The following is an 18,639-nucleotide window of genomic DNA, read 5'->3' on the forward strand; positions in this document are numbered from 1 at the left end:
GGGTGTCGTTGGGCCGGTAAGCGGGAAATCAAACATGCCTTCACCGCGGAATTGGCTCCTAGCCAACGTTACCAGACAGGACTACTAGTGAAGGATGGCCACATTTTGCTGCCATGAAGCTATGATATGGCGTAAAAACGGTTGGTAAATGTCGAGAAGATGAAGCGCGACGGGCCATTCGGACAGGAATACACTATGATCATCAAGGATTACGTGTCTAAGGGATACGCTCGACGTCTGGAATTCGTCGTTCTCTTTCGTAGTGATCAGACGCGTTTTTGTTTTGCGCTCCACATTTTTCCTAACCAGCCTACAATCTGGAATTCTATTCTACTCCGCGAGTGCATGCCTTTTGTTTTGTTTTAAAATATTATTAAACTATTTATTTTTCGGCGTCGGCTTGTCGTGTTTGTGCTGCTGCCGTGAGTACACACTATATTGCATTACAGCCCGCTCTCGTCTTGTAGCTTTTGTTGTAGTATCGCTCTCTCCCTATCACCTAAACTTGAAATACTGTTCTTTCTCTCTCGCTCTCGTAACTTTCTGTTCAGTAGCTCTCACTTTCTCTCATTAGCTGCTGCTGCAACTGCTCTCCTCCTATTAGCGTTTGCCTGGTTTGGTACACTGGTCTGATAGTTAATTTTTTTTGAAATATTATTCGATTTTATTTTATTATTTTTATTAAGGAGTTTTCTGTTTTATGTGCTAAAAAAAACTTGTCGCAAAGAGATCACTCATGATCAGCCTGCTGGCTCTGCGGTAGCTCGTGGGTGATGCCATCTCCAAAGTAATAGGTTGAATTACAGTTGCGAGGCATGCCGTGCGGTGGAGAATGATATGGTGGCTTTTATGAGGCAGACGCGGAAGGGCTTTAAGGAGCAGACCGTTGGCTTTAAAAAGCAATACCATCGGCTCCTAGCCATGAAGTCTCAATTTGGCAGTCTGCAACTTCTGAATGAGTCTCCGAGGCGTAAAAAGGTCACTCCGCGGGATCTGCAAGTGCCAACCGTCACTCAGCCGTGCGCCGCCGAAAAACTGACTCCGACCACTCCAAGTGTGCAGCAGTTGATCTCGTTTGCCACTCCAAGGGCAACGACAGCTGCTGGCGATGGAGATTTGGTAACCGAATTCATCGCCTCGGAGAATGTGCAGCCAAGTACGTCTGCAGCGTCCGTGTCCGTGGTGTCCACAAGTTCGCTAGTTGTCTCGTCTATCCCGATCCCACCACTTTCCGGACCTCCGGATATTGCCACCACAGGTACTAGGCCTGTGGTGACTGAACCACTGGTGGGAGTTCCACCCCTGACCTTACATCTAATGATGTAATTGCTTTCATTCAAAGCAAAATAAAAGCCGTGGGGTTAAAGGTGGAGAAATTCAACTTCTCTTATGCCAGGGAAATAGTCTCGTTTAAGATAAGCATCTCCCCAACTCAATTTGACACCATTTGCTCCGCCAAATTTTGGCCGGAGCATTTGGTGGTGAAGGAGTTTAAGGCTAAGAAGAACAATAGGCCCCCCAAACTAACTTCTCTTTTAGTAACGTATCAGAATGTTAGAGTCTTGCGTAGTAAGCTCAGCATTCTTTTCCGGGATAGTGTTGTGCTTACCGAAACCTGGTTAAAGCCGGATATGCTTAGTTCCGAGGTTTTAACAAGCCGGTACACAACTTTTAGGCAAGACCGTTCGTCTCGACGTGCAGGAGGGGTTCTGATTGCAGTGGACTCTAACTTCCCGACGGAAAAATTCACAGTCCAAGTTCAACAGGAACTGGAATTCCTGTGTGTAAACGTGATTATTCTCGCTTTTGATATATTCATTACTTGCTCGTATATTCCACCTTCTTCGGAAACTTCAATTTATGCGCAACACTTGTCCGCATTAACCGCTGTATCTTCCTCGCTATCTGATAAAGACCATATGATATTTCTTGGTGACTTCAACTTGCCAGGAACTGTTTGGTCTTCGGTAAAAGAGTCTAGTAACCTAGTGCCCATGTCACGACATGACTTTGTTGACGGCTTGCTTGACCTGTCCCTGTCTCAAGTCAACCATGTGAAAAATTCCTTGGGTCGATTGCTTGATTTGTGCTTTGTATCGGATCCGACCATAGTGTTGTTAACCCGAGCCCTTCCACTCACCATACCTGAAGACGCCTACCATCCTACTTTCGAAGTGTCGCTAGATATAGGACCAGCTATATTGGATCGGTCGAGTAGGCTACCTGAACGTGTCCGTTGCTTTCGTAATGCCGAGTTTGCGAAACTTAATAACCTCATTAGGGATTTTGATTGGTCCGCTTTGTACTTGTGCACTGATGTCATAAAAGGCAGAAACATTTTTTACAATGCTCTTGGCACTTTTTTTGATTCTTGTGTCCCGCTTTCTTGTCCGATTAGATCTGGAAAGCCCCCTTGGTTTACCAAAGAGTTATCCAGTCTAAAAAACTTAAAATCAAGACTTTATAAAAAATTTCAAGAAGTGGGCTCTCCTACTTCTCACTCTCGTTATGTAATAGCTCGGTCAAACTTTTCAGTTTTTAATGCTCACTGCTATAAGAACTACCTATCTCGATTCAGGATACGTTTTTCTCAGGACCCTAAACAGTTTTACTGCTTCGTAAACAGTAAGCGTAGAACGGCAGCACACCCATCCTCGCTATTATTTCGTAATACGTCGGCAAATAATGATGAGGCAATCGCCGATCTTTTGGCTCAATTTTTCCAAACCACCTTCACTGAGGAAAGCTACTCTGGTCATCCGTACCCATACGGTTGACCGAGGCCGAACGGCATTTTCAGTCCCTTGTTAAATGAATATTCTTTACTTCATGATCTTCGACTAGTTAAGCCGGTGTTTTCATCGGGTCCAGACGGGGCTCCAGGTTGTGTACTCAGGTACTGCGCCGAGGCACTGTGTGGAACCTTGCTTAAACTATTCAGCCTGTCCATTGATTCTTCTTGCTTCCCCACGATCTGGAAGGAATCGTTTATAATTCCTTTCCATAAAATCAGCTATTCCTAAAATGTTTGAGAAGGTTTTAACACCTCACTTGCCCCATCTCTGCAAGTCACTTATATCTCCAACTTAGCATGGATTTATAAGGCGGCGATCAACCACCACAAACTTGTTAGAGTTTACCTCTTTCATTATTAAAGGCTTTCAAAGCATTGGACTCTGTAAACCATTCCCTTTTAGAACATAAACTTGACCTTTGACTCCCTCTCCTCACCAGTAAAGGTTTCTTCGGGAGTACCATAGGGCAGTCACCTAGTCCCCTTACTCTTCGTACTCTTTATTAATGACTTTTCTTCGGTATTAACATACTCTCGAGTACTTATGTATGCGGATGATGTTAAGCTCTGTATCCAGTATAAGGACATTTCATTTCATTTTCGCTTGCAATACGATCTCAATAACTTTCAGTCATGTAGCTGTGCAAAGTTGTTACACCTTAATGCCTCAAAATGTAAAGTTGTGACATTTCATCGTTCTAGCCCATATACCCTATGTGATGGTTCTCTTGAGAGAAGTACCCTGGATGATCTTGCTGTTATACTAGACGCCAAGCTGAAGTTTTCTAAACACATTTCGACCATGGTAAATAAGGCCACGGGCGTGCTTGGGTTTATAAAGAGGTGGTCAAAGGAATTTGACGACCCCTATACAAGAAAGACTCTGTATACATCGCTAGTTCGTCCGATTTTAGAATACGGCTCCTGTGTATGGTGCCCTCAATAAAAAGTACAACACGACCGTATAGAATCAGTACAGAAAAACTTTTTACTCTTTGCTCTGCGGGGCCTTAACTGATATGCGGGTGTAAGACTCCCATCTTACTCTAGTAGACTACTATTAGTAAACCTCCCATCCTTAGTTAACCGTAGAAAAATGCTTGGTGTGATATTTATGCACAACTTGATCGGGGGTGACATAGACAGCCCTGATCTGTTGAGCCGCATAAACTTCACGATTCCTATTGGACTTACTAGAAATTTTATACCGTTGTTCCTTCCACTTTGTAGATCGAATTATTCCTTGCATGAACCGTTTAGGGTCTTATGGTCGGATTATAATTCCCTCTACCATATTATATCCACCACTAATTCTCTTCCTCTTATTAAATTACTAATCCTCACAGTGGTATGTGTAGTGGTATTCGTAAATGTATTTTAAATGCATGTTTAGTTTCTTAGTAAGTGTAGTGCAAATTTTCCTCGAATATTAGTCTTTCTTGTATGTACGCGTTTGGTTCGGCTACGCACCGCGCGTCATGCGGCAGCGCCCCTCGGTCGGTTGGGCGGGGGAGGGCTGGGTTTTGCCTGGGATCCGCGCGCTTAACAGCCTTCTGCTGATGTCGCACGGGCCACTTGACGGTGCAGTAATTGCATCGCCTCTTGTAAGATGCATGTCAACGTCCGAATATCAACGAGGTTCCAGTGGAAAGCGACAGGCTATGGTACTTGCCACACTTTGGAGTCGAAAACCCGAACAAGCCGAGTAAGATACGGCTGGTTTTTAACTCTGCAGCCAGAGTTGGAGGAAAATTGCTAGATTCGGTGCTAACCAAGGGACCTCAACATTATAAACTCTTGCCAGCTGTGCTCTTTCATTTTAGACAAGGTGCCGTTGGAGTCTGTGGTGGCATCAAGGAGATGTTCCATCATGTTCTGACCCGACCCGAAGACAGATACTCCCAACGTTCTGTGGAGAAATGGCGATGACAGACATCTGACAGAGCTTGCTCGCCAAGCGTAAAGACTACGAATTCTGAAGTTTTCACATTCGGATTTAAGAGCAGTCACGGCCATCATGGACATTCATTATGTGGATGACTTATGTGAAAGCACAGCTTTGCTACCAAGAGCGAAGCCATCAGTGTATATACCCGAGTGAAGGAGATACATATGGTGGATTTCAGTTTTCAACTCACCTATTCTGGAGTCGGCATTGGGCCCACCAGGACGCGCTGTGAGCGTCGGATGGAATTAGTATGAACAGAAGATTCTCGATATGTGTTGGCAGGCAGACACGGGCGACTTCGGGTTTACTGTGAAGTATCATCGAGTTCCAAAATCTTGGTCATTTCTACGTTCAATCCCTTCAATCGAATTTTCAACGGACTATTAATTTAGAAGATATGAGCACTCTAAGTTTTAAATTATTTAAAACTGTGCTAAAATTTCATTCGCATACTGCATGTTTCAGGTGGAAAAAAGTAAACTATGTAACGTATAATTCTGTTTATGGTATTTTTTATAAGGTGTATTCCTTCTTAGGAAAACTTTTCAAAAATATGATCAGTTGCATAGGCAGTTCTATCGAAAAACTAGTTTTGCAAACTAACGACAATTTTGGCTGTTTTAACTTTGATTGGACTTTACAAAAATATATCTCTACATTTTCCCGAGAATTTGTTTATATACACTACTACTGGACAAAAAAATAAGTACACGCTCATGAGCTTTCTTCATGTCACGTAATACTTTTTTAATAAATGTAGAGAAAAAATGCAATTCACATTTAGTTTTCTCACTGACAGCAGATTATAAATATAAAAAACATAAACAAGGGGTGGTCAAAATAATAAGAACAGAAATTCTTCAAGGCCAAAAACTCAAAGTGTACCAACATTTTAAAATTATTTTCTTACTATTAGTAATCGTACGCTAGTAAACGGTATAGCCATCCTTATCTTTTGTGATTTAGTTGATTCTTTTTGGCATACTAGCAATGAATTTGCTGCAAGCCTCCACTGACATTTCATACCATGTTTTTTTTGTACAAACTTCCCAAATTTGTTGGCTGTCGTATTTATCCCCATAGATTTTAAATTGAGTTTATGTCATGAGATTGACGTTTACCTTGTTCCCCTTAAATCAAGCCTTGACCAGTTTTCAGGTGTGCTTTGGGTCATTGTCTAGTGGAAAGACCCATTTCAAGAGCATGTTTTCCTCAGCATTTGGTTGCATAATGTCTGTCAATATGTTTTTATACGATTTGGGTCCCAGTATCAGTTATGCCATATGCTCCAAGGCATAGAATCTGCTTTTAGACTTTAGTAATAAATGATTCAAAGAACATACCCTACTGGCCAAAATAATAAGTACATATGTATGTATCGTGCTCAAATGTATGAAATTATTAAATTTAGCTAAAAATGCATTTTTGGTCTGGTCAAAAAATAAATATAATGGGGCTATTTCTAAATTTGAAAGGAGGCTTCTCAGATCTAATCGGACAAGAAAACCGGACACAAGAATCCAAAAATGTGCCAAGAGCATTGTAAAAAATGTTTGTGCCTTTTATTGTTCCAGTTCTTGTTAAACCTGCACTGTGAAGTGTTTGGACGTGAGACGAACGATCATTTCTAAAAATTGTGTACCGACCTGACAACACTTCGGAACTAAGAACGTCCGGTTTTAGATAGGTCTCGGTAAAAGGGTGTTAAGCTTACTGCGTAAGTCTCTAAAAGTTTGGTAATTTAATAGGAGGAAGGTTAGTTTTATGGTTTTGTCAGAAAAAATGGTGTCAAAATGAGTTGGGGAGACGCTTAACATAACAGACGCCATCTCGCTGGCATAAGATTAATAGTATTTCTCCACCTCTAACCCGACACTATTTATTTAGCTGTAAATAAAAGCAGTTACATCATTAGATGTGAGGACAGGGGCCAGCCGTGAGACACAAACTTGTCGTTTTGGTGGGACCATCATCAGTTCCGGAGGTCCGGAACGTCTGTTTACTGGTGAGATCGAAATAGACGCTATCGACGTTTCCGGCTGCATGTTCTCCGAGGCGATGAATTCGGTTTCCAAATCTATATCGCTGTCGTTGCCCTTGGATTGGCAAACGAAATCAGCTGCTACACTTTAAGTGGTCGGAGTTAGTGTTACTTTTTTTGCCTAGGCGACTCCATTCAGCAGTTGCTGAAGTAAGTAAAAGTAGTAGTACTTAAAGTAAAGTAAAGTAGGACTCCATGGCTAAGAGCCTATCTAATTGGTTCTCGAAACCAACGGTCAGCTCTTAAAAGCCACTCCGCGACTGCTTCGAAAAAGTTACCATATCTTTCTCAACCGCACGGCATGCCTCGCAACTGTAATTCATTTGGAGATGGCACTTAAAAAAAGTTTTTTATACCCGATACTCAAAATGAGTATTGGGGTATATTAGATTTGTGGTTTTTTTTTTCATATATTTCATATATATCATATATATATATGATATTCATATACTTATTTATTTGCTCTATAATATATACTATACAATTTATATTTAACGGACAAGAGTATGTTGGGACTAGGGGCCCCGCGGACTGCGGTACTGCCGCAAAGCATTGCTTCGCAGTGGCGTGGACTCCTACTCCGTCTGCTCCTTCCGCCTTCTCTCCAAGGACCTAAGCGTTCGCATCACGCTAGAGGCGAACTCCGCGGCCGCTTCCCACACCTTCGGGTCTGCCAGCATCAGCGGCACCAGAGTCTCGGTGCTGACTCTAGACCCTGCTACTGTCTCCAATGTCTGACGCTCGAGGTCAAACCTGTGGCAGTCGAAGAGGACGTGGTAGCCGCGGAAGCAGCCATGTCCGCTCAGTGCCTGGGTAAGGTAGAAATCCACCTGGCTTCCTTTCAACCCAGCATGCTATGCTTGGGATGAGGGTGTGGGTCCATCGGCCTTTGGGTGAGTGGTCCCATCGAGTCTGCCATCTGTCTATGCTGGTCCTTCTGGCGGCGTCCTTAATTTCTGCTTTGGAGCGTACCTCGGCTGCACTGTCCGTCATGGCATCATGGATCTTCTTCCTCTCCCTTAGCAGCTCCCTGAGCGGAACTTGCCCGGCAATGACTAACGCGGCTTCGTCTGAGATGGTCCGGAACGAGCACGCGATCCTAATGACGCACAGTCTGTACGTTGCCTCCACTCCTCACCTTCGCGGCTTCTGCCCACACCGGTGCGGCGTAGAGCATCTGCGACGTCACGACGCTCGTCAGCAGTTTCCTCGTTGCCTGCCTCGTTGACAGGCGCGTGTCGATGAGGACTCCAAGGTACTTGATGGACCTCTGCGATTCGATCGCGGTCCCACCAACCTGCACTCTGGCTGTCTCGACCACTTTACGGCTGGATATCAGGACCGCCTCCGTTTTTTGGGCCGCCAGCTCCAGCCCCGCGGCGGCTAGCCACGCCTCGACGGCTTGTATGGCGACGTTGGCAAGCTCCTCCACTGCCGCAAGTTCCTTCGCTACCGCCACTATTGCGACGTCGTCAGCGAAACCCACCAGGTTAGTGTTGGCTGGCATCGGGAGCCGTAGGACCCCGTCGTACATGGCGTTCCAGAGCAGAGGTCCCAAAACGGAGCCCTGCGGGACTCCGGCTGAGACTTCGTATGCCCTAGAGCCCTGACATGTGTCCATTGTCAGCACCCTATTGCTGAAATAGCTGCGCGCTATATTCAGTATGTAGCCCGGGATGTTGAAGGACCTCAGTGCCTCCAGCGTCCGGGTCCAGTCGGCCGAGTTGAAGGCGTTCCTTATGTCCAGTGTCACCACCAGACAATAGGACTTGGTTCCGCCTCTCCACCTAGTCCCAGCAATGGCTTCCTCCGCCGTTTTTACGCCCTGAAGATGGCGTCCAGCGTCGACCTCCCTTTCCTGAACCCGTATTGGTTCTGGGAGAGACCGCCTGCTGCTTCGATGGCTGCGCTCAGCCTCGCACCGATCACTCTTTCGAAGACTTTTCCCATGGAGTCCAGAAGGCAGATGGGCCTGTAGGAAGAGGCCACCCCTGGCGGCTTGCCCGGCTTGGTTAATGGTAGCAGCCGTTGCCTTTTCCACCTCTCGGGGAACGTCCCCTCCTGGAGGCATTTGTTGAAAAGGCCCGCAACTTCCCTCGGGATTAGAAGAAGTGCCAGCTTCAACGCGCTGTTGGGGATCGCATCCGGACCCGGAGCCTTCCTAGGTATCAGGTTTCTGCCTGCCTGCAACACCTCGGCTTCCGTAACCTCGAAGATGTCGCTCGGGCTATGCTCGAACCGCAGGGAGCTAGGGATCTGCCGTCCTCGAGGAAACAGTACCCTGACTATACCCTCCAGTGCCTCTGGATCTGTTGGAGCTTTGCTGCCCGCGTTCAGCCTCTTCACCACCATCCTGAACGCGCCTCCCCAGGGGTCCTCTTCGGCGGCATCACACACTTTAAGGAAGCATTCCCTCCTGCTGTTCCTTATGGCGGTCTTCAGATCCTTCCTCGCCGCTTTGTAGGTCTCGCTGCATCGGGCCAAACGCGGTGTGCCTCTGGCTCGCTGGAGCAGCCTTCTGGCCCGGTGGCAGGTTCTACGGAAAACCGCAATCGCTTCGCTCCACCAGAAAACTGGATCCTTGTGCTTCCGGAACGTCCCTCTCGGTAGCATGCTCTGGTCGCAGGCGCCTTCAAGTGCGTCCGCCGCATCGTTTGCAGAGTAGCTCTCAAGGGCGCTTGCGAAGGCTTGGGCCCTCAGCGTGTCCTGGCGGTACGCCTTCCCATGCCGGAACGGGGTACCTCTCGATCGGGCAAGGGTGCCCAGGGTGCATAGTTGGGCTAGTCCGGACATAGTCCGTCTGTCCGTCCCCTTCAGCGCCTAGTGCTCAAAGACAATAAGAGCTAGAGCAACGATGTTTTGGATCCAGACGTCTGTGATATGTCACTGCTACAAAAATATTTCATAATTTCGCCCCGCCCACTTCCGCCCCCACAAAGGACGAAAATCTATGGAATCCACAATTATAAAGGTACGAGAAAACCAAAAACGCAGAATCGTAGAAATAGCTATATCTTTTAGACTGCAGAATCTGAATTGGATCGTACTATTATTATAGCCAGCATCAAGAAAACAATTTAATTTTTTCTTGCCCTGTCTCTCTCTAACACACACGTATCATAGCCGGTTTTGCTTAGAGTAAAACATTAGCGCCTAGATCTCAGAGACTATAAAAGCTAGAGCAACCAAATTTGGTATCCACACTCCTAATATATCGGACCGAGATGAGTTTGTTTCAAAATTTCGCCACACCCCCTTCCGCACCCGCAAAGAATGCAAATCTGGGGATATTCACAAATCTCAGAGACTATTAAGGCTAGAGTAACAAAATTTAGTATCCGCACTCCTTTCAGATCTCACTATAAAACGTATATCTCAAAATTTCGCCCCACCCCCTTCCGCCCACACAAAGGACGAAAATATGTTGCATCCACAATATTGCAGATTCGAGAAAACTAAAAACGCAGAATCATAGATAACAACCATATCTATCAGATTGCTGAATCTGGATCAGATCAGATCATTTTTATAGCCAAAAGGAACAAATCAATTTTCACTGGCTACGCAGCGCCCGACGTCACGCTCCGACTGATTTTCTGTCTCTCTCGCACGCACTCTTTGTCGTGTCGTTTGATATTCGTGGCGTGTGCCGGAGGAGAGCCATACTAACTAAGTATCGGATATAGCTGTAGAGTTGCGGTGTCCGCCTCAACTCACAATGTTCCCCCTCATTTTGTAATTGATCAGGTTATCAGTCATATTTTATTTGTAAATGGAGAAAAAGAATTGCTTTTCACACCAGAGATGTTCACGCCCAGAGTCCCACCAAATCACTTTGGTAACACGAACAAATCAATTTGCGGTGGCTACGCAAAACCATCCAAGCGCCTATTCATTTTCTCTCGCTCTCTCTCACAATCTTCGTCGTGCAATGTGTGCGCGCTCTGGCGGAGAGGACCCATACAGACTGAGTATTGCGGTTATAATGTAAATATAAATGGATTTCGACAATACGCGTATGAGAAAGTATAATTTTTTTTTTTAATATCCTTGGTATTATTTGCCTAGATCTGATGTAATCAGCAAAGTTTTCCCTTCATTTCCTCGGATTCTAAGTCAACATCATTTAAGAAACACTGTGAAGGCACGACCTTCGCAAAAGGGCAGCGACACCATCCCCTGGAGGGACAACTTATGATTTTCTTACAAATATTAATTATAATTTTTGAGCCACCAACAGACAAAGCTATGAATTTTGATTTACCCTCCCCTCTGTAGATACTTCCCCAATTAGAATAAGAAATATATTAAGGAAACCCAAAACGACGAAGCCTGTTACTTAATATAGGGTAAAAAGAACACGAAACCGGAACCAGTACCAAGAACCAACCAGAACATCACCAGTGGTGGACCTATCGCAACACAGCAGCAGCGCACTACGAACAACAAGAGAAAAAGCACAAAAAGGGAAACGGAGAAAGAGCCAACGATTGCACCCACTCTCACACCCACGCATCCGAAGCCAGAGCAGCCAGAGAAACGGCTCGGAAGAGAGAGAAACAGAGATCCGCCGATCGCTCTCACACCCACGCCACCAAAGCAAGAGAGCCGACGGTCCTACGCGCATACACCCGCGAGCAGAGGCCGGCAACCGAAAGCTGCAAAGCGGCAGAGAAGCTGCGGAAGGACCGGGCCCTGGACAGACTGAGAAGCTGTACCTCGGCCTGAGAACTTTATTCCAGATGGCGCACGAGCAGGGACCACGAGGGGAGAGTTTGTGAATGTAGGGAAAAAGTAAAAGGTGAAAAGTGAAGAAAAAAAAGCAGGAGAAGCAGTAAACAGTACATGGAACCACGAAACAGGAACGGCAGCAGAGAAGGGGCGCGCCAAAAGGGATTAGCAGCCCAAAACAGCCCCGGCGAATAGCCAGCATCAATCTTTGATCCCTCGACTTATGTACAGCTAAGGCTGGTTTATTAAATATAGTCTCCAAGCACCAGGCGCTCATAGGGACGGACAGACAAGCATGGCTCTATTAGCTCGGCTATTGATGCTGATCAAGAATATATATACCATATGGGGTTGGAAACGCTTCCTTCTGGACGTTACACACATCTTTACCACAAATCTAATATACTACACATATCTAATATATCTAATATATACTCATTTTGAGTATCGGGTATAAAAATGTAAATATGTAGTGTCAAAATGAAATTTTTAGAAATACTACAACAAATTAATTTGTGGGAAGCCATCTCAGGTGCCTCTGTAGCTATAGATACATAAATGTCAACTATGTACTTCATATTTTCCGCAAACACCAATTTAGCCAATCGATTTAAGTGTAGCAACCTCACACAAAAAAATATGATTTTATATGGGATGAAACCTCGCACGAAAAACGGAAAAAAAGGTCGCAGGTCACATAAACTGATCTAGAATCCAGACCGCTGAACTTTGAACTTTGCAATTCTGAAAAGCTGATAAATGCAAATAGCTTACTGTAGTTTACTGTCTGGGATATATTAATCTTTCAAATTACAAATGATAATATTATGTTCAATTTTTAAAAAATTTGGAGTTTTGAAACTAAGGAAAAGTCGGTTTTATATTTTATTTGTATGGATATATTAATTGGGCCTCTAAGGGCTCGCGCACACTGTAGCTGAAAGCGGAGCTGAAATCAAAGCTGAAAGCTCAGCTGATCTGAGAGCTTTTCTCAGGCAGAATCAGCTTGCAGGTGCGTGCATTGTCGGCTGATCTGATTGCTGAAAGCTGAAAACCACTGCCTCCCTTTGTCTATCTCCTTAAGTGGCATCAATAGATATCATTATAATTATTATTATTATATTGTTAATGAATTATTACTTCACAGCACGTATAAAAGCCAGACGGAAGTTTTCTTCTTTCTTTTGTATTTTAACCACATTTCCGCTGAGTTTGTATTCGTATTACTTTTATTTTACGAATTATTACATTTTTACATTACATTGGTAATGGTAAATAATAAAACTTTTTTGCCCAATTTATCGCCTTCATAGAAATTATAGAAATAAAACTATTATTCAAATATTTTTAATAGTCCCGCTTATTCCCCAGCGCTGGGTTAACCGTAATTTCGCTTAAAAATGTTTTGCAGCCCATTTTCGATCACTTATGAACCAATACACTTGAACAAAATCAGCAATCAGCTTGCTGAAAAAACAAACATGCTTGATCGATCAAACTAAGCTGAGCTGATTTCAGCGAGCTTTTTCAGCTTTCAGCTCAGCTCAGTCTGCAATGTGCGCACTTGCACCGGTGCAGTGTGTTTGTTTTTTCAGAGCTGAAAAATAAGCTATCAGCTCCGTTTTCAGCTCCGCTTTCAGCTACAGTGTGCGCGAGCCCTAAGCCCGAGTGTACATTTTATACTCAGCCAGGCTCCGTTCCACATTCACAAAAGTTTTCCGATTTACTTTTGAATGCACATAAATTGGGGCTCACGTTTTCAAAACGAAAACAATTTCGTTGACGTTGGAAAGTAAACGGCAATTTATACATCGAAACGAACCTTAATTGAAAAAGGAAACAAAATAGATGGCTTATTGATGCATTAACATAAATCTGACACCTATATCAGGGTAATTTAACTTTTGCCTTCTTTATAAATAATTTTATTTTAACCCAACCTCAAGACAACAACAATTTTTGTTTTGGTGCAAACAGCTGACGCAGTCCGATTTGGTTATCGGAAAGTTGGCAAGAAATAAATGTTTGCGCATAACAGCCCAAATGTGAATGTAACAGCTCAGACTGTGCTTGCAACAAGCGCTTAACATAACATCTGGGTGAGCACAGCTGTTTTATTTTATTTTAAAACTACCGCTAGTTCTTTATATCCAGGGGAAAGAATAAATAATCTTTCTCCAAAATCATTTTGAAAGTTTGTCGATCCGAAATGACTTTACAAATCTGAAATCTTGACCATTATCAATTTAATTTTCAATTTGCATACTGTTACTTACAGTTTATCAGACATGTTTAATACACAAGTGTTGCATCTAAGATGTTTGGATCTTCTTAGATCACGTAATTTCTGCCTTCGTTTTGCTTCAAAACAAGCACTTGAATCGACTTTTTTTTCAAGTTTTAGTTTTTGTTTTTTAAATTTTTAAATACTTGATATTTTTTCTGATATGGTAGATACTTAAGGTATGTGATAAAGAAAGCACTATCTCTGAAAACAACACCAAAAAAAGTAACAGATTTTACAAATTTTAAAAGAACAACTTAAGAATAGAAAAAAAAAAATTAGAAAACACTTTTAAAGCAAAGGCTACGCATAACACCGGGAACGCGAGCACGCGAGAATCGCACTTTTAAGCTGAGACGGATGGAAGGATCTGTCCAGCATGTTTGACGAGCTGAATACCTACAAAGGTGTGTTTCTCCACTGATATGTCTAAGTAAGTTGATGCTCATTGTGGAAAGAAATGGAACCTGCACCAATGAGAATTGGTGGTTTTTAGAGCCGGCATCTGTGACCAGACTTTTTATACCCGATACTCAAAATGAGTATTGGGGTATATTAGATTTGTGGTAAAAGTGGATGTGTGCAACGTCCAGAAGGAATCGTTTCCGACCCCATAAAGTACATATATTCTTGATCAGCATCAATAGCCGAGTCGATTAAGCCATGTCTGTCTGTCCGTCCGTCCCCTTCAGCGCCTAGTGCTCAAAGACTATAAGAGCAAGAGCTAGAGCAACGATGTTTTGGATCCAGACGTCTGTGATATGCCACTGCTACAAAAATATTTCAAAACTTTGCCCCCACAAAGGGCGAAAATCTGTGGCATCCACAATTTTGACGATACGAGAAAACTAAAAACGCAGAATCGTAGAAGACAATGTGACAATATCTTCTAGATTGCAAAATCTCAACCAGGTCGTATATTTATTATAGCCAGAATCAAGAAAACAATTTCATTCTTTCTCGCTCTGTCTCTCTCTAACACACAGGTTTCATGGTCGGTTTTGCCAATTGCAAAATATGAGTTCAAGGATCTCAGAACCCATAAGAGCTAGAGCAACCAAATTTGGCAATCCACACTCCACAATCCACACTCCTGTGATATCGGACCTTGACCGTTTTGTGTCAAAATTTCGCCATACCCCCTTCCGCCCCCGCAAAGGACGAAAATCTGGGGCATCCAGAAATCTCAGAGACTATTAACGCTAGAGTAACCAAATTTAGTATCTGCACTTCTGTTAGATCTCACTATAAAACGTATATCTCAGAATTTCGCCCACCCCCTTCCGCACCTACAAAGGAAGAAAATCTGTTGCATCCACAATATTGCAGATTCGAGAAATAACGACCATATCTATCCGTTTGCTGAATCTGGATCAGATCAGATAATTTTTATAGCCAAAAGGAAAAAATCAATTTGCACTGGCTACGCAGCGCACGACGTCACGCTTAGACTGATTTTCTGTCTCTCTCGCACGCACTCTTTGTCGTGTCGCTTAATATTAGCGACGTCTGCCGGAGGAGAGCCATACTGACTTAGTATCGGGTATAACTGTAGAGTTGCGGTGTCCGCAGCAACTCACAACGTTCCCCCTCGTTAGTTCGTCGGGTGGCGCAGTCGTATCTTGTTCCATTAAATATATATGTTGAGTAGACTACGTTGTAATTAGATGATTTTAGTCTGGCCACTGAATCACCTGACGTAATCTAGGGCTAGAACTATGTCAGTTGGCTCTTGCTCCATTGCATTGAGGAGCTCCGCCGACGATATCTTGCTTTAATGCAAATCGAGCTGCAGCACACTCAGCTTTATGGATGGCTGGCTCAGGAGCACCTGGCGCAGGTAGACACTACCCACGCCACAGTCATCTCCCTGTCCACGACCTCCAGCTCGGCCCTAAGGGTTGGGTCATCGTTGCATTTCAGGATTTTGACGCCATTGAGCCACCCAGCACCATCGAAAGGGTCCGAGGGGTCTTCCGTGCGAACACGGAAGGACGTCGCTTTAATTTTTTTAAAGTGTTTTCTGCTATGTAGATGAGCCTCCTTTGCAGCTCTCGTTAGTGACGAACGACGAGAAAAAGCGATACATAAAATTCAGTCAGGCATACGAAGATTGTGAATCAATATAGTAAAGAAGAACGAGAAATCGCACGAATCGCGCCGCGTTTGTGTTTCTAAAATACAAAAGCAGAAAATATGTTTGAGCTCCGCATCCTTTTCGATCGGATGTCAGAAACATTATAAATTTTATTGTGTGTTAAGGTTGAGGATGAGGCAACCGAGCCGATCTCGAGCAAAAGGTCTGTTCTCCAACTATATCAAGCGGTAACTAACTAGAGCAGGAGCAGGAGCAGGCATAGGAAAGAAAAGATAACAAGAACGAGCATAGATAAAGAATAGATGATGAAATGAGAGCATGGTGCTGAGCGAGCAAAGGCAAAGGTACGCTTACGTGACGCTAACTTAGTGCAATGACGAAAATGGTACAGCAAATGAATTGATAGGTAAAAGAGAAATAGTCAGGCAGGCTTCGTTTTTCATTTACTTTTTCGGATTACGTTTTCAGCCAAAACGTTTCGTTTTAAGGTTCTCCAGTTTTTACATATTTTTGTTGTTGTCGTCCTGGCCAATTTTTTTCGAGCCAAATTTGAGGTTGGGTTAAAATAAAATTATTTTTAATGAAAGCAAAAGTTAAATTACCCTGATATAGGTGTCAAATTGATGTAAATGCATCAATAAGTCATCTACTTTGTAGTTGTATAAAAAGCCGTTTACTTTCCAACGTCAACGAAAATGTGTTTGTTTTGAAAACGAAGTAATCTTGCAGAATGTGAAAAAGGGAGCCCAAATTTATGCGATTTCAAAAGTAAATCAGAAAACTTTTGTGAATGTGTAAAACGGAGTATGTATGTGTGAAATTTCAGCTGAATCGATAGAACTTTTCAAGTTTTTAACCGTAGCTGATCCGGCAGACGTTGTTCTGCCACGCAACAAAAAAATATTCCCTATTAACTGTGGCTAATTTTTAGCGAACAATTTTTACATGACCCAGTGAACTTTTTTCTGCCTTAGAGGCAATAAATAATCGATATTCTACCAATTCTTTAATAGGTTTTTTGCTTGGAAACATGCCACAAATAATTGGACCATTCAGAATTCAGACCACATACTTTCAAGGATTGGCCTTGTGATTTATTATAAAACATGGCGAATGCAATATGAAGTCTTTTAAACTCAAACGCCATCGAAATCATCGGAATCCTGGGAAGGAGAATTTCCTCACCTTGGATTTTCTTTTGAGTATCATCGCGTAAATCAAGTTGTTCATCAATTTTCTTACCACCGAACGAGTACCGTTGCACAGTTTTGGTTGGTTTATGTTTCGAAGCATGATTACTACGGAGCCAACCTTTAGACGTAAATTTTGCGGTGGTAAGCGTGGGACATCCAAGGAGTTAAAAAAACATTTAGTTGGAAATTATGTTTGGGAATACTTTGTTGATGAGCTCGTTTTTTGGTCTGACAAATTTACAGTAATTCTGAGGAAATTAAATCAATCTGCTCGATTCGTCGACAGGTACTCGACCATTACCGATAGCCATTGCTCTGGGAAATCTTCAGCCGATGTATTTTGCAATGCAACTCTCATGTTTGTTTCCAGCTGAAGTTTCTTCACTTAGTGCCATAGATTCGATGATTTTAGGCAAGCGTTTATTTCGTCAGTAGGTGTTGATCTTGAAATTACTGGCAGTGTTTGGAGGAAATCACCAGACAGTAGAATCATAGCGCCTTAAAAATATCTCGAGTCATTGCATAGATCTTTCAATGTTCGGTTAATTGCTTTTAATGCACGTTTTTGCGCCATTTTTCATTCATCCCAGATGATGATTTTCGATTCTGTAAAAATTTTGACCATTTTGCAATATTACATATAGGTTCTTCAATATTGATTTAATGGCAGCAATGTGGCAGCTATTCCAGAAGAAGCATCTGCAACCGCAACATTGAATCTCGCACTGACAGTGGCTAAAACCATTGACATGAGGAATGTCTTAGTCCAGTTCCACCAGGGGCAACCAAATATAATATAAATATAAACCACCATATAAACCATATAAACGTATCATAAACTTTCTTTGTTGGGGATTCAACAGGGGTAGATTTGCTTGAACATCTATATTCAATTTCTTGTGATCATATTCACGTTCCCGTTCAAATTCTCGATTAAATGCGTCTTCGATCACATGTCTTCGATCAATAGTAAAGCTTGATTATGTACGCCTTCGTCACGGCATTTTTGAATTAAAGAATTACAAAGAATACAAATTACTTACACAATTAAAAAAATTGCGAACAAAATAGCTGACCTGGTTGTTTTGTCAATATACAGCGTGTTTTCTCAATTGCAGCAGCTGTGTATTTAATACAAGGGCGGTCTGAGAAGTACTAAGCCTAAAAATGAAAAACGAAAATAAGACAGTCTTCGCCTTCTTCAAAGCACGTTCGCCGGTCCTTGGTCTCTTCTTGGTCTCGTCGAAGGTCACGAAACGACGCAGAAACTCCTTCGGATTGCGCTTAAACAGTATCAAACACTGCTCTGCAATGGTCTCACGGGTACGCTTGTTGTCCCGATTGAACAAATGCGGCACACATCGCGCCGACAGCTTTCTCTGATACCTACTGATTCAGCTATGTGATGCACTTTTAGTCGGCGATCTGCCAATACGAGGTCGTGGATTTGTGGTACGTTGTCCTCCGTGGTAGCCACTTTCGGGCCATTTGGCTTCGCGATTTCCCTTCCAAAAATAAGAATCGAATCATCAATCGATATTACCACTTTT

The 18,639-nt window shown here is 43.1% G+C and overlaps 1 protein-coding gene and 2 long non-coding RNA genes across 7 annotated transcripts in view; 1 reads left to right on the forward strand and 2 right to left on the reverse strand.

The window, feature by feature from the left end:
• Positions 1 to 18,639, reverse strand: part of Graf (GTPase regulator associated with FAK) — a 256,594-nt gene that overhangs the window by 164,896 nt on the left and 73,059 nt on the right. The window contains exon 1 of one of the 5 annotated variants that reach the window (XM_033383663.1): positions 5,653 to 5,703. The exons of the other annotated variants lie outside the window; for them this stretch is intronic. Coding sequence (XP_033239554.1) covers positions 5,653 to 5,688 — 36 coding nt within the window. The 5' untranslated portion in view covers positions 5,689 to 5,703. Of the gene's footprint in view, positions 1 to 5,652; positions 5,704 to 18,639 lie in introns of those variants that run through there. 5 annotated transcript variants of the gene reach the window in all.
• LOC117184785 (uncharacterized) lies at positions 13,417 to 14,337 on the reverse strand. The gene is made up of 2 exons (XR_004470235.1): positions 13,791 to 14,337; positions 13,417 to 13,737 (listed from the first exon to the last, which is right to left on the reverse strand). It is a non-coding gene; the product is annotated as an uncharacterized lncRNA (long non-coding RNA).
• Positions 16,535 to 17,389, forward strand: LOC117184782 (uncharacterized). Its single transcript, XR_004470232.1, has 2 exons — positions 16,535 to 16,700; positions 16,910 to 17,389. It is a non-coding gene; the product is annotated as an uncharacterized lncRNA (long non-coding RNA).

Source organism: Drosophila pseudoobscura, chromosome X (assembly GCF_009870125.1).
Source record: "Drosophila pseudoobscura strain MV-25-SWS-2005 chromosome X, UCI_Dpse_MV25, whole genome shotgun sequence".
NCBI classification, from domain to species: domain Eukaryota; kingdom Metazoa; phylum Arthropoda; class Insecta; order Diptera; family Drosophilidae; genus Drosophila; species Drosophila pseudoobscura.